The sequence below is a fragment of the Felis catus genome, chromosome E1, assembly GCF_018350175.1.
Source record: "Felis catus isolate Fca126 chromosome E1, F.catus_Fca126_mat1.0, whole genome shotgun sequence".
Lineage (NCBI taxonomy): Eukaryota > Metazoa > Chordata > Mammalia > Carnivora > Felidae > Felis > Felis catus.
The window spans coordinates 24,152,771-24,175,653 of record NC_058381.1 but is presented as its reverse complement, the minus strand read 5'-3'; the positions used below and the strand labels follow the sequence as shown (position 1 = coordinate 24,175,653).

Genomic DNA, 22,883 nt, shown 5'->3' with positions numbered 1-22,883 from the left:
CTGTCGGGTGCCTGGCTGGCTCAGTCGGAGCAGCATAGGACTCTTGATCTCAGGGATGTGGGTTTGAGCCCCATGTTGGGTGTAGAGACTACTTAAATAAACTATTTAAAAATGGAAAAAAAAAATGAATGTTTAACTTGTAAGTCAAAGTAGTACACGTATATTTACTGTAATCTTGTACTTGGTTTTGTGTCAAGGTTTTATGCTCGTACATTTGGAATAATTTGATTCCAGTTTTATCTTGCCTTAATTATACAGCATTTTTGTAGCACAAGTATTATTTGCAAAACCGTTTATTTAAGGTCTCTTCCCAGTTGATGCCAGCCTCTCTCAGCTAGAGGGTTGATGCAGGAGAGTGCTTGTGTGTGTGTTTTGCGCTAACACTCATCCAGTGCCACCCCAAAGAAGGCTTCCCTATGTGGCTCAGTCTCCTTTACAAAGCAAAAATAGTCCTTCTTGTTTATGAGAGTCTTTTTTTTTTTTTAATGTTTGTGTATTTTTGAGAGAGAGAGAGTATGTGAGCAGGGGAGGGGCAGAGAGAGAGGGAGACACAGAATCTGAATGAAGCAGGCTCCAGGCTCTGAGCTGTCAGCACAGAGCCCGACATGAAGCTCAAACTCACGAACCTTGAGATCATGACCTGAGCTGAAGTCAGACGTTCAACCAACTAAGCCACTCGGGCACTTGCTCATGAGAGTCTTGAGAATGAAACGTTCTTTTTAAATTTTTGTTTCTGAGAAGGACTGTTTTAAATGTAATCCATACAGTTATTTAAATAAACAAAATGTGGGGCTCCTGGGTGGGTCAGTTGGTTAAGGATCCAACTCTTGATCTCGGCTCAGGTCATGATCTCGCATTTTGTGAGGTTGAGCCCCACGTTGGGCTCTGCACTTGCCAGTATGGAGCCTGCTTGGGACGCTCTCTCTCCCTCTCTCTGCTTCTTCCCCACTTGCTCTCTCGCTCTCAAAATAAATAAACTTTTTAAAAAATTAAATAATAAACAAAATGCATGTTTTCACATGGGTAAATATTAGGTCATTGTCCCTTTGCCTGCAGCAGAAGCATATCCATTTCTGTGCAAACCTGAAAAGAGTTGGCTGTAGATCTCCTGTCTGAAATGCCTTTAAAGGCTTTCAGCTTATAAGTCTATTTACAATTTGCTGGTAAGACTATTTTTGCAAACAGTCCTATAAGACAGATGAGGAAAAGCTTTTGCCTCTTTTACTGCAATCTCTCCAAATCATCTAACTCCTTTAATATACTCTCCCCTGCTCCCTTAGCACTTTGTACTTGTCCATATTACATGTCGCATTTACCACCAGGCCATGCCCTAATTAGCTGTGGGTTACATCTCCATGCTAAAACACGGCACTGCTTGAGGGCCAGCTCTATTATTTTCTTCTTAGCTCTTGGCCATGTTGGGAGATCCTCAGAAATGAAGAGTCCATCTCTAGGACCTCTCATTCCCAACCCTTTACTTAGAGAGGTTTTGAGGTCATTTTTACGGAGAATGAGCCTCGGGAAAAGATCTTTCAGGAATACTCGTGTATTTCCATCACTTCCAGGAGCACACACATAAATAAACTTTGTATTCTACTGTAGGTTTCCTCCTGCCTATCTTGGCTGTGATATCTACACTAGGTTTGGTTTCTGTGGCCCTCCTATAAATTGTTAGTTACTATGGAAATGTGAAGACTATAGACCAGGATCTGTCATGACCAGCTATAGCTTTAGGTCAGTTTTTTGGACTGCTTTCAGGATTTGTTTGGTTTCAGAAGAAAACAGTTGTGGAATGGATTTTTTTTTTTTTTTTTTTTGAGAGAGAGACAAAGTGCGAACAGGGGAGGGGCAGAGAGAGAGAAGGAGACACAGAATCCAAATCAGGCTCCAGGCTCTGAGCCGTCAGCACAGAGCCCGACGTGGGGCTCAAACCCATGAACCATGAGATCTCGACCTAAGTCAAAAGTCTGACCAACCCACTGAGCCACCCAGGCACCTTTGGAATGGATTTTGTGTGTGCATTAACAAGGCATAATAGTCCCTGGTTACCTATTGTTATTTTTAGTGTTGGTAGTAAGTGTCAAACTAAAAAAGGATATTTAAATAAAGGGCATTGCCTCATCCTACTTTGAGTTCAAGGTGCTGGGAAGCTCTGCATTTGTAATGGGAAGCTATTACTAACTACCCTGGAAATGAGGTCTTGAATGAGCCATAACCACACCTTGTGTTTTATCCATTGTCTCCCTCTGGGGAGCTGAACACTTTATAAACATTAACTCTTTTACCCTCTGGGCACCTCCACTTAAAAGGTAAATAAGACTGAAGGCTCTTTCTTCTCCAATATAGATGAGGCGGCATCAGCCCAGTGAGGGAAATGACTTGAGCAGAGGCAGGGGAGGCGTTCATGGCCTGAGGTGTTTGGAGTCCCAGCAGTGGACCCTGACGGCGTGGTGGCCGCTGACACACCCCCAGGAGACGCAGCGCTGTGTGGTTCCCCTCTCTGCTTCTCAGGCGGGTGGGGGTTGGGCCTTTGTCTCACGTGGAATGTGAAATGCTGCAGGGACACGCAATTGTTCTTCAGCGCTTTGTGCTCCTTTATAAGAAAGAAGAAATCGATACGCATTTTCTCCTGCACGCACTTGGCAGCACACTGCCTCCTCGCCTACCTCTCCGTCCTGCAGGGGAGGCGCAGCCGTGCCTCACAACAGACTCTGCCAGCTTCCAGGCACAGAGGGGCACACTACTCCGTTTGCACTTAGCAAGTAGGCTTTTTAAAACCAGCCTTCTAACTGGGATCGGTCGTCAGACTGCTGGCTTCAGTGACTGGTTGGTGAACGAAGCAGGGCGCGATGGTCCTGTTGCAGACATCTGGAGGCCACGGGGTCCTGGTCACTACTCCTGGGGAAAGTTAGGTGGCAGGTGTCTTGGACAAACCTTTTTTCCGAGGTGCCTGGGTGACTCAGTTGGTTAAGCGTCTGATTTCAGCCGAGGTCATGATCTCACAGTTTGGTTTGTGAGTTCGAGCCCCGCATCAGGCTCTGTGCTGACAGCTCAGAGCCTGGAGCCTCCTTTGGATTCTGTGTCTCCCATTCTCTCTCTCTCTGCCCCTACCTGCTTGCGCACACTCTCTCTCTCACTCATAAATAAATAAACAATAAAAACGCCTTTTTCCAAATTTCTGATTTACAGAAAAGAGGAAGAAGTACTTTGAAGGATACTATTAAGAGCCAAAATAGACTGATAGATGGAGGGCATCAATTTGTATTCTATCAATTAATATAAGTAAACTGCCCAAGCCAGAGAGCTCTGTCTCAGGGCATGTTTTATTTTTGAATCAGAAAATGTGGTATTGGGGTGCCTGGGTGGTCCAGTCGGTTAAGCTCCCAACTCTTGTTTTCATCTCAGGTCGTGATGGAGTCCCACATCGAGCTCTGTGCTGACAGCACAGAGCCTGCTTGGGATTCTCATTCTCTCTCTCTCTCTCTCTCTCTCCCCCCCTCCCCCTCTCCCTCTCCCTCTCCCTCTCTCCCCCTCCCCTCCCCCTCTCCCCCCCACTTGTGTGCTGTCTCTCAAAATAAGCATTTTTTTTAAAAAGAAAATATTTATTAAAAAAAAGAAAGAAAATGTGGTATCGATACCTGTAATTTTGTAGCTTCCTGCCATTAAGCAGTTAAGTGTGGGCCTTGAATGATAGAGAATTTGCTGCCCTTATTAACAAATGGCAGTTTAGGTGACAGCAAGCCTAGCCTGTGCGCCAGGGCATGCAATGCCTGTCTAGGTGAGGGTGCCAGAGCCACAGCCGTGGGTGTCCTGCCCACCGGAGATTGTTAGTGCTGAGAGCGTGGATGAGATTGCCAGGGGAGAGTGGGAGAGGGAAGAGAGGAGAGCCAAGAATAGAAGCGAGGAAAAGGTCTACACCCCTGGCCAGGAGGAAGATGAAAAGACAGAGGGAGGAGGAGCAGGGGAGAGCACAAGATCCTTGCACCCCAGGGAGGAGAGTGTCAGGACTTGGCCCCAGGGCCCAGAGTACCTCACACCACCGGGTGCCTGGTGTTTGTGTGCTCGGTGCTCACTGCTTTTGTTTGGAATGGTGCTGGTTTTTTTAGTCAAATACGTCCTCCAGCTGATTACCAGAAGCAATAGAATGCCTTGCTGAAACTCTGTGGGTTGCCAGTAAATACCTTCACTAATTTCCATGTGTTTTGACCCCCAAAAGTAGGAGTTAAACTGGAGCTGAGAGATGCGGCACACGCTGCCCCCCAGGCCCCGGGTCGCTGGGCAGCAGCCTTGATAGGGACACAAATGTAACTCGCGTGTCAGTCTCCTCTTCAGTGCGGTTGGAGGAAGTGATTCACGTCTAAGCAGTGAAGCATCCCCTGGCTTTTAACAGGAGCTGTTAGAGGGGCTGCTGTTTGAACAAGGAGCTTCATCTTCCTGAAGCCAGCAGTCACAAAACCGTAAACACAACACCGGCCAACTCTATTGCCGGGATCGTGGTGGCTTGACGTTAATATTAAACATCTCCAGCAAGGCAGAGAGCTCTGCGGCCCAGCTACAGAATAAAAATAAATAAAAATAAAGAGAAAACCCTGCTAAAAGCGGTGAGATGATTTGTCGTCTTTCCTTAGCGAGGCCATTTGTCTTCTCTCGCATCAAATCTGTTATAAAACAGTCAAACTGTGAAAGTGGAAATCATCCCAGGAATATGGAATATTAATGCACAGGAAAGGAGGCAACATCCCTTTTGTCTAGAGTGCCACTGTCCCCACCCCCCCCATCTCCACCACCCTTATTTTTTGCCAGTCCACCAAGGTAAATTATTTTTCTTTAAAAGAATTTGAAAGACTCAAAGCTAGCGGTAGGAATGACAGAAGTTTCAAGTATTTTTCTTCCTTTGTTCGAGTGGAGTGAGTGTAGCCGACTTGGGAACCAGAACAGAGCACAAGTGAGGAACCCGGGACAGATTCCACCCCTCGTTCGTCTCGCCTCCCTGGCCCTCTGCCTTCGCCTTCCTTTCCCCAGCCTTTCAGTTCCTTTGTTTGGGCCCTCAACCTGCTTCCTTGAACATTTATAAATCTCGAGTCTGTCTGATCTTTAGGAGACAGGCCAGAGGCCACATGTCACCATCTGTAATTTAAAGCTGCAGGGCTAAAAGCATTTGCAGAGGTTTGAAGGACCTAGTTCTGACCTGACCAAAAGAGCGAATTGGAACAGACCTTCTAGAGTCTCCTTCAAGCCCAGGGAGGATGGTGATGAGAGCAGACACACTAGGTAATTTATGGGCACAGTTTGCCGCGAACCACACCACTGGCCGAGTCCTTAGAACCACGTCGTGTACTGCCATCTCGTGGCGGATTCGGGCGGCTGCGGTTCAGCCCGCGGCTGCTTAGAGACTTACCTGGTCTCCAGATTTAGGTAATTAGTGATGGATGTGGGTCTCCTCGGAGTCCTCTCTGGTACTTTGCTAACTTGATCCTCTTAAGAAATAAGTCCTAGGTAAGAGAAGGCTGCTTTCTTTTCTTTTAACCTCATTTCGTGTGCGTGTGTGTGTGTGTGTGTGTGTGTGTGTGTGTTTGGGTTTTGGTATGGAATTGTGATGAGATTTCAGGAAAGGAGCCTGTGAACCACTTTTTGTTGTTGGGGGATGTTGGGAGGAGAGTAGGAGAGAGAGTTAAGGGCTGGCCTTTGGGCTATATTCAGGATCCAAATTTTCTGTCATGATTTCTGTCTGTTGTCCTGACTAACTGACACTGCCTCCTTATAAGGGCTGCGTGTGTGTCTTCACTTGGATTGCGTCCCTAACAGTCCAGTCTCAGAGACCAGTTCCAGCATGTGTCTGCCTCGGATGCCATTCCTGTGACATGCTGGGGTTCACCCTCTGCCCCAGCCCCCAAGGAGCACAGGGCAATTGCTTGCCGTTTGGATCAATATATTTCCCCTGTTAGGCCACAGAAACATTTCTCAAGCGACTTTCTCTCACTCGTAAAGTCACTGATATGGATGAAATGGATTTGGGTCAGAAGAAGCAGAAGGAAAAAGATTAAAGGAAGGTACTATTTTGTGTCTTACGTTTTGGGGAGCAGATCACAAAGCATTCAGAGGGGCAGGAGGACCGCTTTGTTTGGTGTCATTGGTCTGGGTCAAGGAATAATTGGCAAGATATCTTGTTCAGTCGATATTTGGAAGAGAGTGGAAGCTCCATGAAGGCAGGGGAGGTGTGAGAACAGAGGAGGGAATAGAGTCGCCTGTTCTGCCCACTTTGGATTAACTAGGCTGCACCAGGCATGTCAGGATTAGCTCAGAGGATCTGAGGACCTTACTGTTGAGAGAACTCCAGGTTTCATCACAGCAGGAATGAACTGTTTCTTTTCACCCAGCAAAGAACAGATTTAGTTAGGAGAAGCCGTCAAATAATTGAAATGCTGCCGCAGGGAAGGGTAGTCAGCTTTGTTTTCTCTCTTGGCTCCGGAGGGCCAGGGGCCCATGGGTAGCAGTCACAGAATGGCAGAGTTGGATTCAGTGTGAGGAAGAATGTTCACACGTCTCTCCCAGTGGAGCAGGTCCGTCTAACTAGACACATTTACTGGGTCCATTCCCCTTCCCAACTCAGCTTCCGCTGTCGTCATTCACAGCCTCGTCATTCCCTACAAAGTCTAATGAAGCTCACATAGGCATCCAGATAGGTGTGAGGCGCATATCATATGTTTGTGTTGTGTTTTGAGGCAGGGACCTCCTCTAACCATGTTCATGAGCTTCCACAGCACGAGTAAGTACATTGTTTTCAGAACACAAACGTGAAAAAAGGCAGGCTTCAGTAACATCGCCAATGATTTTCCCTGCTGGCCAGTGTGAATTTCTGTTCTGGCTGTTCCTACACTGACCCCTAAGGATTAGGATTTGATCAGGATTCTGCTGGTTGGAACCCTTAGTCTCTCTTTCCCTTTGTGTGTTTCATCATGTTTTTATTCTTAAATGGCTACCTAAGGGCTTGAGTGAAGTGGCAGCAAATGCTAGACCACTTTTGTGTGCAGCACAAGGTCCTCAGGGTGCAGAGAGAGGGAGAGGCTAGAAAGGAGGAGGGGCCAGGACGCATTCTGGGTTGCGTCTTGTGTATTTAGGAAGACACTACTGCCCCCCCCCAGCCACAAAGCAACAAATGAACAATTTCAAATTAATCAAGGGCAAATTATGTGTATAATGTTAATCAGGAAAGCAGCGATACTGTCTCTGCTGGCACATTTGGAAGCCTGGCTTCCAGCTCCTGCCTGTAATACTTGCTCGGGGAACACGATGTACTTTGGGGACTGTGCAGGCTCCTTCAGGGAGCAGTGGCATTGCTGCTTTCTCAGTGCCTGCCTCTGGCCACGGGGACAGAGGGGGTTCTTGACAGCTTTGGGGTTTCCGGGCCACAGGAGGAGGAGTGCGGTGTTCTGGAGCACAGCCAGTACAATTGTTTCCGTATCCCAGTGCTGCAAGCTACTGACCTAGCAAATTGAAAGCCCCACACAGATCGTGTGCAGGTTTAACGTGTCTCTTCGTGCCGACTGCCCGAACAACAGCATGAAAGGCTCCAGTTTGTGTTGCGGTGGGAGGCGCACACAAGGAACCAAGGGGAGCACACTGAGGTGCACACACTTGGGGCTGCAGTCTTCTGTATGCACGCTGCCCCCCACTTCACCTCGGGCCGCCGCAAGGCTTGCCCACCACCCGAGTGACCGTGCTGCACGGATCGCTCAGCTGTGGTACTTTGAGTGTCTTCAGGAGAATCCTGTAATAAATAAACCGAATCCTAATACACACACACACACACACACACACATTCTGTCTTTATGGAAAATGGCTGCTAATCCATGATCATTTTTTTTCCAGAAACAGGTTTTATGATAATATAGTAAAAATATTAAATTAGAAAATGCCTCACTAAGGGTTATAAAACCTTACTACACTAGAGATAGGTAATTATCCCCTCTACAGCCTAAATGACAGTTTAAAAGAAATAAAAATGTTAGTGCTCATTACTTGCTTTTGTAGGTTGCAATAAAGGGTAAGTTAAATTTTAATTCAAGGAAGAGCCCCTGCTATCGACCTTCTACCTTAGGTCCAAGTCTTGTTAATTACTCCGTGGGTTATTCTCCTGCATGACACGAACATTAATACATTTTCCACAGTGGACGTTCCCACTGGCCACTGAGGCTGGGAGTGTGGGGGGAAGGGAACAAAGAGGGGAAGGCGGTGCAGCTCAGTGATTCAAATCTTGATTCTTGAAGTGATAGGGAGCAGGAATTACGTGGGTTTTTTTTTTTTTAAACCAAGTTCATTATGCATAGCCTTAAGGGGACCTCAAGTATTAAACTATACACTTACCCTAGAGACTCAGATGGAGACAAGGTTAACCTGAAGGATTGATAGTTTAGCTTCTCTGCATGGCTAAATCCTGGTTAGGAAAGATGCTGCAGGGAAAAATGTTCCATGCAGCAGAAGGCAGTCTGACCCTCTGTCCCATGGTGCCTTTTTATTACCTAGTTTTATTTTTAGTTTTGTTTTCCTTGGGATGGGGAAAGGGGATGTGGACATGTTCCTTTTCAGATGCTTTTATCTTCCCCCCAGCACTGGCACCACATCACACGCCTGTCTGGGTTTGGGGGAAGTACGCAGCGCTCCCCTGCCCCTGAGTCTTCACACTGGGGTGCGCAGAGACTCCCCAAGGGGAAAGTAGACGCGCATTTTTTGGGAATCGATTTCCAGATGTGTGCTCTTTCCCGAAGTGGGGCTGCTTGGGAATGCACCTGAGCAGGGGCTGTGGGTCTCCCTCACCTGACACACAGCCTGCCCGAGCCCCTCCTCTCTGAGGAGGAGGCTTTCTGCCCACTCCAGGCCCCCAGCAAGAGCACGGCTCCGTACTGGTGTGGGATGGAGAACGGAGGGCACTAGGCCTGGGTAACCAGTCCCTGTGGGTCAGATGGTCCCAGATCTTTATTTTCAACAAAATTGCAAGAGAACCTAATTGAGCTGTCAGCTCGCAGATCATTAAAACCAGTTTTTGGTGGTAGATCACTATGTGATTGGGGGGGGGGGCATGTAATTCAGAAGAAATTGAAAGAATTGGGTGACCTTGCTGTAACGAAACTCTCTGATGCCCATCTACTTGTTCACGTGACTTTTCTCCTTACTTGTGTCTGCAAAAACCAACAAGCAGGGATAGACTGGATGCTGAGCACTCTTTCATTCTGGCACTAAATGCTGTTCACCACGGGTACATGAAAAGCCTCATCCATATCATGAAGGCATGCAGTTCCAGTAACATTTTACATATTTACGTGTATTAAATGTTCACCAAAATTATGTTTTATTATACCATGGTATATGTCGATTTTATCATAATAATTATGTAATAATAACACAATCCAGAAGTACTTTTTAATTACCTAGAGCCTTATGGTGTCAAGAAATTAAAACATTTTCATTTCAGGGGCCACCCGGGTGGCTCAGTCGGACTTCGGCTCAGGTCATGATCTCACGGTTCGTGCTTTCGAGACCCGTGTCAGGTTCTGTGCTGACAGCTCGGAGCCTGGAGCCTGCTTCGGGTTCTGTGTCTCCCTCTCTCTCTCTCTCTGTGCCTCCCCTGCTTGTGCTCTGTCTCTCGCTGTCTCTCAAAAAATGAATAAACATTTAAAAAAATTTTTTTAATACTTTCAACTTCTGAAATTTCAAAATGTGTTTCAATTTACATACTTGTTTTTTGTGGCCAAGAAGTATTAATAGGGTGATCAATAAAAGACTTTCAAGCATAAAACAATTAGGACAAAAATCTGTAGGGAAGAATCAAATGGAAATATGAGTTTAAAAAGGAGAGGATGCTGTAAAATTTCCAAGTTGAAGAGTATGTTTATGTGTTATTTAAATGAATGATGATGAGTATCAAGTCAGTATGGCATACAGATTCCATTGGGTGCATTACAAAAAAAAATGTAAGAGTTTTATTTCAAAAGTTAGTATTCACAATGTTCTGGTAATTATATCCTCTGTAACTATTAAATTTATTGAGAAAAATTTTGTGTCAGCTTACAAAATGTGTGAGGGGGCTGCGTGGTTTTGTGAAACTCTGGGCCTCAGAGCGGCCACAGTGTGCAGCCTGGCATGTCCTGCCGCACGGAGCCTCTGCGAGAAAGACGCACTGGGGCCACGCTGAGCAGAGCAGTTGGAGCCTGGGGGCTTCTTCCCGGTGGTGCCACGGTGCTGGGGCTGAGAAACAGAGGGTCGGGCAGAGAAGGGAACAGGAAAGTCCGTTCGAGGCCATCACCGTCACCGTAGTCTTGGTAAGCGACTGGAATGGCTAGTGGAGGCCTCGAGGGGCGGGGGAGTCTGAGATGCTTTGAGGGTAGAGACGATCCCTGATTGGTGGCAGGTGATGAGGAAGGCGCGGAGCTGCAATTACTAGGAGGTTTTAGATTGGAATAATCCCTTACTCCTAGTCTCTCTCAAACTATTTTGAGATCCCAGACCCCTCAGCTTTCCAAGTTGCTTTGCCACTAACAGCTGCATATGTTTGTCAGCTTTGTCCACTTGAGTGTGAAATGATGTTCTATCAAAACATGGGTTTCTGCATTTCACTCTCTGCTCCCGACATGTGAACCCTGCTGCGGCCAGTAACTGCTGCCTTGGCCCAGGCACTTCCCTGCGATTGCAGCGCCGAGTGAAAGCATTTGCTGGGCGGTAATGATGGGGTCTGGGGCAGGTGAGCAGGGAGCAGGGAGAGGTGGGAAAGGGTGTGATTGCCAAGGCCTGAATAGCAATCCCTCTCGCCAGCCAGTGCAGCCTTAAAGCCATACTAATCCTTTCTGTCGTGGCCGCTCCCCCCCCCCCCCACCTTAATGCCGTTGAATTTTTTGCGTTGAAATGGCGAGAGAGGCTTGTGCTTATTGACAAATAGGCCATGGTACGATACGGGGAAGCATCTTTCATGTGATGGAGCTGGTGATTCAGAAGCCACTGCCTTTGGAAGCGAGGCTGCCTGCCTCTTGTTTGCATCTGGTCAGAAGCGCCCTCCAGCCTTGTGCTCTCCGGCTGGCCAGGCCGAGCAGGCAGGTGTACAAAGCACAGGAACAAAAGAAACAACGGAGCCCCTGGTCAATCTGAGGCCTTTGTAGGCCTCAGAGCTGGCTGGTGGTTCAGGGTGAGGGGGAGATTCCTGTGATAATACTAAAGACCCACGGTTTCCTAAGCCACACACCTCTGCCCACACTATGGTCCCCAGTATGATGGGGTTTAGCTACATTCTGGGCCACTGGACTTTCTTCTTTAGGATCTTTCCTTTTTTAAAAAAAAAGTTTTAATATGCTATTTTTATTGCCGGGTTTTCTAACGATCGTACCTCTGTTCCCGCCCACAACCACAGCCACAGCAAGATGACTTCAAAAACAGACTCCTAAGTTTTTGTGTTGAAGTCTTACTGAACCCGCACAGCTGTTTGAGGGGTGGTGGTTTGGTGTTTCGTTTTGTTTTGAAAAGCAGATTTGCTGAAGATGGCTCTCCGATTATGAGGCCACTTGTAAAAGCCTGTTTTCTTAGCCACGACAGCTGGCTGTCTTTTTATGGTTCGATCTCGAGAGTGTGAAACAGCAGGCACAGCTTTCTTCTGGGGTCGTTCCCTCACTGGTACAGGACCTCAGCCCTGTGTGCCTGCTGTCCCTCCGTGAGCATTAGTGGCCGGGCCGTCACACGGAGTGCAGCCATGGGTCACCTGCCTTAGGCGGGCCACGTTTCCTCCCTCCGTGGCTCTCCACCCTCCTCAGATCCCGCAGGGAGAACCTGCTCTCTGTCCACAGGGGAAGTGTCCTGGAGCTCCTGTGACAATGGCAGAGGGACCCCACCCCAAACCCACCCCTTTTTAGATTGCCAGGCCTTTACATGTAGCTTTGGCCAGGTGGCTGGATGTGTGTTGCATTTGATAACAGAAACAGAGGTTGGAAGTGATACTTTATTTTCAAGGACCCAAGACCCTGGCATACTATCATTTTCTAAATTTCGAAACCCAGCTCTAGAAATAAATTAGCCAATCGAATTATTTATTAGGTTGAAAATAGATAAAAGGGGCCAGGGGAGTGGGGAAGAGCCTTGCTTCTATCACCAAACAGCTGCACATGTGATAGTAATTGGAATCTTGTTGCTGGGTCATTTTCATTGTTTTTCAAGTACTTCCAAGTCCAAGAAAATGTATGAAAACTAAATCATATCCCCCTACATCCCATGTCTGATTGAATCCTCCTCGTCGTGCGGCGGTCTCATACATCCTATTAAAATATTCAATCTTGTTTTCTTACTTGAAGAGCCTGTCTGTAAAGGGCAAACTTATAGAAAACTCATTCCCTGGAGACAGGTATCTAGCCACACCGGACTATTTACATATTTTACTATTTGATCGGCGCTTCTAGGTTCTTCCTTCCTTTGTATTTGTGAGTAAGAGCTGTGGGATGCATTTTTAATTACACGGCTGTGTTTGCAATTGAAGAAACCGATTGGGGCATTTCCCAGCTTCTTAGTTCTTGTTTAACCTTGCAAAGTTAACCAGTTTGTTTTGTTTGTCTTCCAGGACAGAGTTGTATCGATCTCTTTTTGGGCAGCTCCGCCCTCCTGACGAAGGCCAGAGGGACTGACAGCGCCCATCTCTGTCGCTGCGGACCTGAGGCAGGGCCTCTGAACACCACGGCGCCTTAGCCAGGTCGGCTCCTCGTCGAGCCCCGAGTGGAGGAAGCCATCGGCCAGCAGGGTCGAGGACATTGGGAAGTCCCAGGAAGGGGTGCGTGCAGAGCACATGCCTGCTAAGTCCCAGGAAGCCTGGAACCAAATGTCCCATGTCTTCCCTGCCCCAGTCTGCCAAGGACCAGTGCCCCACACCCTTTCACCATCACAAATAAAGAGTATTGTCACTGCCGCGCTGCCACATGTGATTTCTTAAGCAGCAGAGTAAGTCTGACTGAGGGCTCTAGAGGGATGATGGTGTTTGTTGGGAGGGTTTTCACTTTTTTTTCTAGTCAGCCTCCTCTCGCAATACAAAACCTCACAGGAGCTATAATTCTGGGCTGAAATGCTGCTTTCGGGGTGGATAACATTTGGTGATTGATCATGGCTCTGAGGAGCAAGGAATCCCCAAAAACCTATGAACTATGCCCACGAGACTTTGTAACATGGAGGTATTTGCTTCTTTGTTGCAAATACAAATCCCTGCCTTCTTTTTTAGTTTTACCCATAAAGATTCTTCCAGAGCCCTTTTCCATTCTCTCCATTCCTAAGTCACTTTATTGAGATCAGCTCTGGTGTAAATCTAGCAGGAGGAAATGATTCACTTGTTTTTCATCCAGAGGTCAAAAGCTGGAAATTAAATCCCCATAAGGGGGATTTATTGGCATGCTGTGGTCAATATGCAATGAAGATTATCTTGCATAAGTAATGCGTGCGTGCCGGCATCCGCAACTGACCACCTCCCGGCTCCTGGGCCCACATCTTCATGTCGCGCTATGGAATTGAGAAGAAGCGTGCATTCAGTTGTGGTGCGTGAGTGGTCACTGTTGGTAACGTCAGGTTTTGATACTGTTTTGAAATGTCAAAAGCGGGTGACCGATCTCGGTGCCTGGGAATCCCCACGTATCACTGCCGTGGTGTCAGGACCACTAAAGGCTGGGCTCCAAATGAAGTGAGTCCTCATTGGAATCTGCATCACAGTTTAGTATTAACATCAGAGTGTCTGCTGAGCTCAGGATGGGGCAGATTGTGGGGAGGAGGGTTTTTCCATCTCACATTAATTGGACCTTGGTACATGGTGATGTGTTTCTCTTGTCTGCTAGTTACCTCTTGGGCTTGATTGTCAGGGAAATGTTTAATTTTCAGTGTGCCTCTAGTTACCCAAAAGATCAACAGGAATAGAGTTCCCCCACAGTTACTCCCTTCAAAATGATCACTTTTTAAAATAGAGAGCATCCAATCCTGTCCCTCTAGCCTGAGGAGTCTGGATCATGCACATTAGAACAGCAATAAATGACCCCTTAACACCGTGCTTCCGGTGAGCCGGTTGCTAACCTCCATTTCCTGAAGAGATGGAATCTTTGTCACAGTCACTCTTGACCTGATGAAGGAAAAGATTTAAACAGGTACTCCAAAATATTTGGAACCCAACGTGCTTAATTAAAATGAATTAAAATCGGGAGAGATGAGAAAGAACAGAATTTTCAGTAAAGAGAGGCTTGCATTTTAAAATTCACAAGACCACCCTCCTTCCAGCCAAGAATAAATTGGAAACTATTTTAATTGACACGGATACTGCAATTCAACTGTTACTAGAAAGACAGATTAGTTGATTGATTTGCATTTTAATAAAACTAATACTTTACATTTTGGTAGCTAATGCTGATTTTCAAATGAGGTGAGAATAGTTATCAAGAGTTTCAATCCAGGGCCCTTTTTCAGTGTTGACTGAAGCATTCCTCCCTTTTGTGTGAAGTTTGCTTATTTTCTTTTTGCCCAGCTGACTACTTCATGCACGACACTCACGAGCCACAGAGCTTAAAGACCTCACTGGAACGGGCGGGCGAGGCGGGGAGCTGGTCACAGTGGGGCTCCCCAGCGCCCACTGGCCGCAGCCTGTGGGTGGTGGGCCCCTCCCCTGGGGACAGAGGATAGAAGGCTGGTTTCTTGTCTGAGATGATTTTACATTAACAACTAATTACGGAAAACGCGAAGGGAAAAATAAGTCTTGGCTGTAACCCTACCACCCAGAAATAGCCACTTCTCATTACTCACCAAGTGGTGCTTCAGAGCCATCTTGCCTGTACAGGTGCCATGATGTGGAGTAGCCCCATCTCTTCTCCCAGGGGCAGCTGGGGTGGAAGACTTGGTTTTTACTTCAGACTATTTGAAATTTTCTACTCACCTTTTAAAAACAAGGAAAACAAAATACCCAGGCATGCGGCCATACCCCTGCCCCATCCACATAACTCACATTCACCACCAGTGTTCTGCATTTTAATATTCATGGTACAGTAAGAGAAGGGTGCCTGGCTGAGTAGGTGGAGGATGCAACTCTTGATCTCAGGGTCGTGAGTTCAAGCCCCATGTTGGGTATAGAAATTTCTTAAAAATAAGATCTTTAGGGATGCCTGGATGGCTCAGTCGGTTGAGGGTCCAACTTTGGCTCTGGTCATGATCTCACAGTTTGTGGGTTCAAGCCCCACATCGGGCTCTGTGCTGACAACTTGGAGGCTGGAGCCTGCTTTGATTCCCTGTCTCCCTCTCTGCCTGTCCCCTGCTTCCTTGCTTTCTCTCTCAAAAATAAATATTTTAACGGTGCCAGGGTAGCTCAGTCGGTTAAGCGGCCGACTGTGGCTCAGGTCATGATCTCGCGGTCCGTGAGTTCGAGCCCCGTGTCAGGCTCTGTGCTGACAGCTCGGAGCCTGGAGCCTGCTTCAGATTCTGTGTCTCCCTCTCTGCCCCTCCCCCATTTGTGCTCTGTCTCTCTCTGCCTTTCAAAAATGAAGAAATGCTTTAAAAAAAAAAAACACTTTAAAAAAATAAATATTTTAAATAAATAAATAAATAAATGAAATCTTCAAAAATAGTACAGGTTTTACAGATATATATCATTTCCATGTTTTTACAGATATCATTTAAGTAATTTGCTAACTAATAATCCCATGTTAGGCTTGTATCTTCAGCACTTAGCCAAATCCCCCATAATTGAACATTTATTAACTATTTACTATAATGAATAATGTTACTGGACAATGTACAACAGCTTTTTTATTGTCTTTCAAAATAATTTTTTTCTTGGTATATATTTTTAGGAGTCAAGTGAACCAAGGGAAAGAGTCCAACTATTTTGAAGGCTCTTGGTTTGTATTTGCACCCTCGCTCCTCACTTGCCTTAGGCTGGACCATTTCACAATAAAGGGCGTGAACGGGAAAATAGGAGACCGGCCCAGGAATCTTGGTTTATTTCCTGCTCCTCAGGGAACCCTTCAAATCGGCATCCTCCTCTGGGAGGATTAAAGAGCTGCTGCCTTCAATGTGCTTGGAGATGCTCCAATGAAAGATGGCGGATAGTGACACTATCATGTCCCTCCTCGGCCCCCATATCTTTTTTTTTCCTCTCATGCTTATGGTATGAACAGCTAGTTGTGATGTTTTCAAAATTTTTTTTTAATATAATTTATTGTCAAAGTGGCTAATATACCGTGTGTAAAGTGTGCTCTCGGTTTGGGGGTAGATTCCCGTGGTTCATCACTTACATACAACACCTAGTGCTCATCCCACTCTAATATCTTCTTTTCTGCTGCTAGATCGCCTGCCAGTTGCTCTCCACTCTCCCCTCCAGTTTTCAGGCTCTTGCTGCTTTCACAGCTCTCATCCTGGGGATCCCTCAGATGGGTTTCCCTTGCCTCGTGTGGGTGTGCATTACTCCCGGCTTCTCCGCACAACCTTTAGTGTGTAGCCATTCTCTCCAGAGGTCGCCATCCAAGACCTCTGGTTGGGCATCATTCAGGAACCCTGAGACCCAACAACACTGAAGGAAGTCAGCTCCAAGCAGTTCGGCGCCAGACTCTGCCATCCCCAGCTTGGAAGAAGCTTCCTTTTGGAGGTGGAGTTCCTTGGTCCGCATGTACATTGCAAAGACCTCTCCAAGATTACTGCCTCTTTACCCCTTACCGTTTCATCCAGAGGGAGCTGAGTTCGAGGCACAGAATGAGTCCAAATGTGATGTTTGTCATAAACCTTGGAACCACTCTCCAGGACACAGCAGCCACTGTATATGGAATGTGGTGATGCCAAGATCCATGTCTCCCTGGGCCAGACTCACAAATGAGGCAGTCACCTGTCTCAGCAAAACTTTGCAGACAGGCAGAGGTAAAGGATGCCCCAGAGAAGCCCAAGGCTGTGGATGCAGAAGCGTGAGTGTTTCACTCCAGGGCGGCCCCCTGCCCCTCTGCCGACACCCTGATAGTGTTGCCCTGTGTGTACTTGTGTTTAATAAAAGCAAACACAAGCAGCGAGCCTTGTCTCAAGTGAATGAACCTTGTTTTCTACATCTGAGTCTGTGCTTATACTTTTTAAAGTTATGTCTGTGCTTGTGTAGTGGGGGAAGTTGTGTTAGGAATTAAGCTTGCCTTGGTCATTTTTTTTTTTAAGTTATCTACTTCATTTTCTTTCCGTCTTTCTTTACTTTCTCTTCCTTCATAACATCTCAAAAATAGTTGCCAGCCACTCGGTAAGTGCATTAACTATCTCCCCTAAGTCCAGGGGATCCATATCACCCCGCTGATTTGCACATGTTCAGTTGGTGCAGCAGCTCTAGTGATGAAGTCCTGGTCACCTGCTCCTGGCCTGGGCGGGAGGGGACAGTGCACGGCGGAGGGAGTGTGCTTGTCCAATTTTGCTTTCTCTTGGACACACGTAGGTTGCCTTTGCCGCGTCTTTCTTGCCCGTCGAGTGGGGTCTGCCGATAGGGTACTGGTGCAGCCACATTTATATTCCTGAGAAGTCTGCTTCGTTTATCTCCCTGGGTTCAGGGTTCTCAGTTCATTTGTCGAGGTCAAGGACACTGAATTCTCAGGAAAGAAAATTTAAGAGTGTTAAAAAAAAAAAAAAACAAAACACCACCCACCACCACCACCAATCTCACCGCACTGATAGGGTGGAAAGAAAAATATAAGGTCCCCAGGAGGCACCGTGACAGTAACACACAAAGGTCCCTGCCCCCCCTCTTCCCACCCCACCTTCCCCTTTATGGGCGGATTGGAAAGATGAGCTCCGTGCACTCCAGCCACCAGGCTCCCGGCACGTGGCTGGCTGTCTCCTCTGCTCTGGCCTGCCCTTCCCCAAGGTAGGGGGTGCTGGCTTTCTTCAGGGCCGTGTTACTGGGCTCTGGCAGAGACCTGGGGACACAGACTTAGTCTGGGAATGGGTTTATGTAGAGTTCGGAGTAAAGGACAGATATGAATGAAAGGTGGAGTGGAAAGAATCCTGGACTAGAAATGAAACCGGCTAGGGTTTGACCTTGAGGAAGTCGTTTGATCCCTGGGCCTCAGGCTCCTACTTAGTAAGACGAAGTCAGCTGAACACTTCCAAGACAGCTGTGCCTAAGTAAAGGCAGCTTCAGAGACTGGGGTTTATTTAGCGCAGGCGCAGGAATGTTGTTGGTGTCCGTTTATTCAGATGTCGTTGACCGCCCGCTGTGTGGCAGGCCCTGGTGGAGGCTGAGCAAAGGGCTGTTTGGGCAGGTGACCCAGCCACGAGGTGCATGTTCATTCCCCTCTGCTGTAGACTCTGCGTGCTCCAACTCGGGTCTGATGAAACCCCTTACAGGCTGGAGGGCACTCCTGGGAGGCCAGGCTCCCAGCCCCTTTCCAGGCGTGGCGCTACTTTCCTAGGTTCTGGTTCTCCCGGGTGAGACGGACAGGAAGGCAGCGGATTGCGGCTGGTGGGCACTGCCTCCTGGGACTCTGCCGCTGGCCTCAGAGTCCTGCCTGCAGAAGGCCAGGCGCGTCAGCAGGCAGGTGTGGCTGATATGGAGCCCAAAGCTGTTGGGCTCTGAGGTCTGCCCATCCACAGTGGTCCCTTCCACTCCCCTGTGGGGAGTCCAGGAAAAGCCTCTTCTAACCCTAGCAGTGTCCAGAACATCTACACCAGTGCTGTCCGATAGAACTTTCTGGGATGTTGGGAATATGATCTTACCATTCTGTGCTGTTTCATACACTAGTCACCAGCCACATGTGGCTTTGGGCACTTGCAGTGTGGCTAATGGCTACCATATTGGATAGCTCGGTCTAGACAAATACTTCCCAACCGTTTGCAAGTCACAGCCAACACCAAAATTGGAAATGGAGTGAGCGGTCAACCGACGGGACAGCGAGCGCTCCAGCGCGCCCAGGGCTGAGGCGCACAGTGTCTTCCCATGCCAGGTATGTGCTCAGGCTGCCAGAAGGCCCTGCTTTAGACTTTGGGGTGACTGGGATGTGAGCTGGGGTACAAAGAGGGGGTGGGGAGGCAGTGGTTTCCTGCCTGGGTGCCCAGAGTGGCCAGAGGGGGTGACTGGGAGGCTAACCAGCCCCACTCCTCCTTCCTGAGGGATCAGGCCAGGAACTGACTCCCTGGGGCCTTCAACTTATTTTCTGGTTTGACTCTTGTGTCCTTTAAAGTTGTAGCATGCTGCACTTGGTTTTAAGAGCTAAATGTAAGGCTAATACGGAACACTTTAAATGTGATAACTCCGAGTTCACATTGTTCGAAGAGATAAGCAGTAAGGAGCAGGTGCTTTTGAATTTACTTATCAGCGTTTTGGCAGGCTCCTCTCGGGCCTCACCCCCCACCTGGGTGCTGTGATGTTCTCTGAGGATCTTGGGAACGGAGGCTTTCCCAGGCCCAGGGGCCACCATTTCATGTGCTGACCTTGCTGGTAAGGTCAGGCCTTTGTTCCCGGCGGGGGTGCCCAGCCCAGGTGTGTGCAGTGGGAGAGGAGTCCCTGCCACCCCCGCCGGTGCCTCAAGCCTTTGGAGCCCCGCGGAAGGGGCGCATTTTAAAAGTCACATCCTCATCTTCCTGAAGGAGGGTAAGAGGGGACAAAAGAAGCCCTAGTTCTTCGTTATATAATTAAATGGAGATTTTCCTTCCTGAAGGAGCAAAAAGAGGCCAAGGACAGCCTAATTGAAACCTCAAGATTGCTTCTCCAACAGTGGCCTGAGCAAGTGGGCCAAGGTAGATTGTCACCTCTGGCTGGTGGGGGGCCTGAGCCAGCAGGTCCCTGGTCCTTGGTGTGCCCTGACTGCCCCCCACGGGAGGAGATAGCCTGTTTGGCCTGGGAGCCTCCGCTTTGCATCCTGTTAGGAGGGGCCCCGGGTTCCCTGGCCCACACAGGGGAGCGCATGCCGGAGCTGGCTCCGTCCCTGGCCCTCCTGACGTCCTGGTGGGTCTCCTGCTCCCAGCAAGACCCTTAGAACTGGTCTCAAGGGCCATCGACAGTGTATACCTCTCTCTAGCCAGGCTGGCTCTTCTGAAGGTGTTCCTTTCCATGTAAGTGATGGTAAAAAATAAAATACTGATGCTTTATTAATCGCAGAGATGGCTGCTAATTAGAACCTAGGCGTGTGTTCTACCTGTTTATACACTTGTTCCAGAGTGGAAGGACTTTCTCCTCTCTCCTTCCCTCTCCCCCACCCCCAGATGAGAATTTCAACTTTAAGACAAACAACTTCATTTACAAGTGTGTCTCTAATTAGCTGCAGAATTAGGAAAGCTGAGTTTTCCCCCATAGATCGGCTAAACCCTCGAGGGAGACTGGTGGAAGAGAGAGAATCGCATTTCCAATTATTTTGTTGAATTGCTAATTTAGTTATTGTGCCTGGTGTAATTGTGATGGGTATTGGGTGTGCAATTCAATTTGTTTTAAATATTTGTGGGAAGGCTGATCAGTAATGGAGCTGACCTATTTTGTGGCCCAAATTGAGAAAAAAAAAGACTAAAACACAACAGCCACAAAGATATAGTTTGTTTCCATTTTTATTTTGATCTCTCTCATCCCTCTTAAGACCATTGATGCAACAAAAGGATTAAATTAAAAGATGACAGCACTTTGATCTTCTCCCTTTGAAAGCTTAACTGTCCTTGGTAGTTTAATATGCAGATATTTTAGGGTAGAGTTTTAGATGCGTTTCTGGAGTTGAGTGGTTTCCGCCTCCCATAATTGCATTTCTGTGTGTGCCTAGCAGTGGTTTGGGTGTTTGACTTTTGAATAGTGAATAAAGGAGTGGAGGTATTGCCTGTGGCAAACAGTGCAAAGTCCTTCTAGCTCCTGGGCAGAAATCTACTGCCTGCAGGCAGCGCCCCTCCAGGGGTCGGTGACCAGGAGCCCCACCCAGGCGGCAGGTGCCCAGTGCCCTGCTGCGAGGTTGAGCCTGTGCAGTTGTGACCAGGGTTAGGCATGAGGTTCCCTTACTGCCGGGCGGTGACTTGGAGCTCCTTGATGGCCAAGCTCAGTCTTGCTTCTTCAGGGTCTCCCTGCCACTCAGCCAGCCTCTGAACCAGAGGGAGCATCTGTGATGTAATATTGCTCACATGCCTGCTGAGTAAATCAGTCCAGCCGGGCCCTTGGGCGGGGCTGTGGCTTGTTGGGAAGAACAACAGGGCTCTGCAGGGAATTGAGGTCCCAGAAAACTTGCAGGACCCCAAAGCAAGGTGTCTTCTGCCCTGTTATTGTGAAATTTGTGGGTGAGTACCGGGTATTGGTGCAGTCTAGGACGCTTGCCGGTGACAGAGCCCCTCCCCTCAGGGTCAGGCTTTCTCAGGCCCAGGGGAGGGTTTGCTTGGGCTGGATTGGAGGGTAGCAGACCAGAGTAGATTTTGAGGAAAGGTCAATAATAAAATGGGTCATAGAAGCAGCTATTAAAATGACTTTGATCCTAAAAGGATCATCTTGTAACTCAATTAACCTAGAAAGGTGCCAGGGTCCATTTCTGTGCTTAGCTGCTGAATAGAAGTTTGAACTGCACAATTCGTGGGGTGCCTGGGTGGCTCAGCTTCCTACTTTGGTTCAAGTCATGGTCTCACAATTCTTAAGTTTGAGCCCTGTGTTAGGCTCTGTGCTGACAGCTCAGAGCCTGGAACCTGCTTCAGATTCTGTCTCCCTCTCTCTTTGCCCCTCCCCTGCTTGTGCTCTCTCTCTCTCTCAAAACAAATAAATAAACTTAAAAAAAAGTTTATAAATATATATTGTTTATATATATATGTTATATGTATATAACATATATGTTTATATATAATATAAATATAAAATATTTATATAATATATTTAAATATATTTAAATATATAACATAAATATATTAAATATAAATATAAATATTTCTTTATATCCAACTTTTATATATTTTTTATATATTCAACTTTTCAAATATTTATATTCAACTTTATATATAAATAAAATAAATATAAATATTATATAATATATATTATACAAATATAAATATATAAATAAATATAATATATTATATAATATATATTTAATATATAAATACATATAATATATTATATAATATATATTTAATATATTTTGTATATAATATATAATATAATATTAATATTTACTTAATATATACTTAATATATAAATATAATATATATAAGTTTATATATATATAAAGAAACTATTGGGGGGAAAAGTAGGATCTGATTAAAAAAAAAAACCTGCACGGTTCGTATGTGGGAGATCACCTGGGGGCTATAGGAGGAACTTCAGACAGGGGATCGTGCTCCTAGTCACAAGATTCCCCCATACTGGGAGAGAACAGCTAGAGGACGCAAGTCTGGTTTGAGGAGGAACTGGGTCTTGTGTGAGGACAGGAAGGAAGACAGTCATATTTCAAGCAGTGCCCTGGGGCGTCTGGAAGGATCTCTGCAGGGAGAACCGTGGGTGACAGGGGAGGAGTATGTAGACACAAGTGCAAAGGTGGGAGGCAGGCCCTGGGTGTTGACGATAAGATTTGAGCACCCCTACCCCTTGCCAGTTATAGACTTCTACAGTTTTCATATGGGGTGTGATTTACATACCGTAAGGTTCACCATTGTAAATGTACAACTCAGTGATTTCTAGCAAAGTTGTAGAGTTGTGCTACCATCAATATACTTCTAGAACATTTTCATCAACCCAACAAATAACTCTATGCTGGTTTGCAGTCTCACCCAGTAACAGATCTGCTTTCTGTGGCTATGGAGTTGTCTTTTTGGAGTGTTTCATAGAAAAAGAATCTTGCACAGTGCAGTGTTTGCGGTTGGCTTCTGTCACTAAGGTTCATCCATGCCACAGCGCATGTCGGTAGTTAATTTGTTCTTGCTGCAGGCCTGTTACA

General features: G+C 47.0%; 1 protein-coding gene across 2 annotated transcripts in view; it reads left to right on the top strand.

Moving 5' to 3' along the window:
- Window positions 1-12,930, top strand: part of AATF (apoptosis antagonizing transcription factor) — a 101,305-nt gene extending 88,375 nt beyond the window's left edge. Inside the window, exon 12 of one of the 2 annotated variants that reach the window (XM_006940121.5) lies at window positions 12,590-12,930. In XM_006940121.5, coding sequence (XP_006940183.2) covers window positions 12,590-12,653 — 64 coding nt within the window. In that variant the 3' untranslated portion in view covers window positions 12,654-12,930. Of the gene's footprint in view, window positions 1-4,216; window positions 4,242-12,589 lie in introns of those variants that run through there. The other variant, XM_045044048.1, reaches the window with a different exon arrangement.
- Window positions 12,931-22,883: the final 9,953 nt, after the last annotated feature.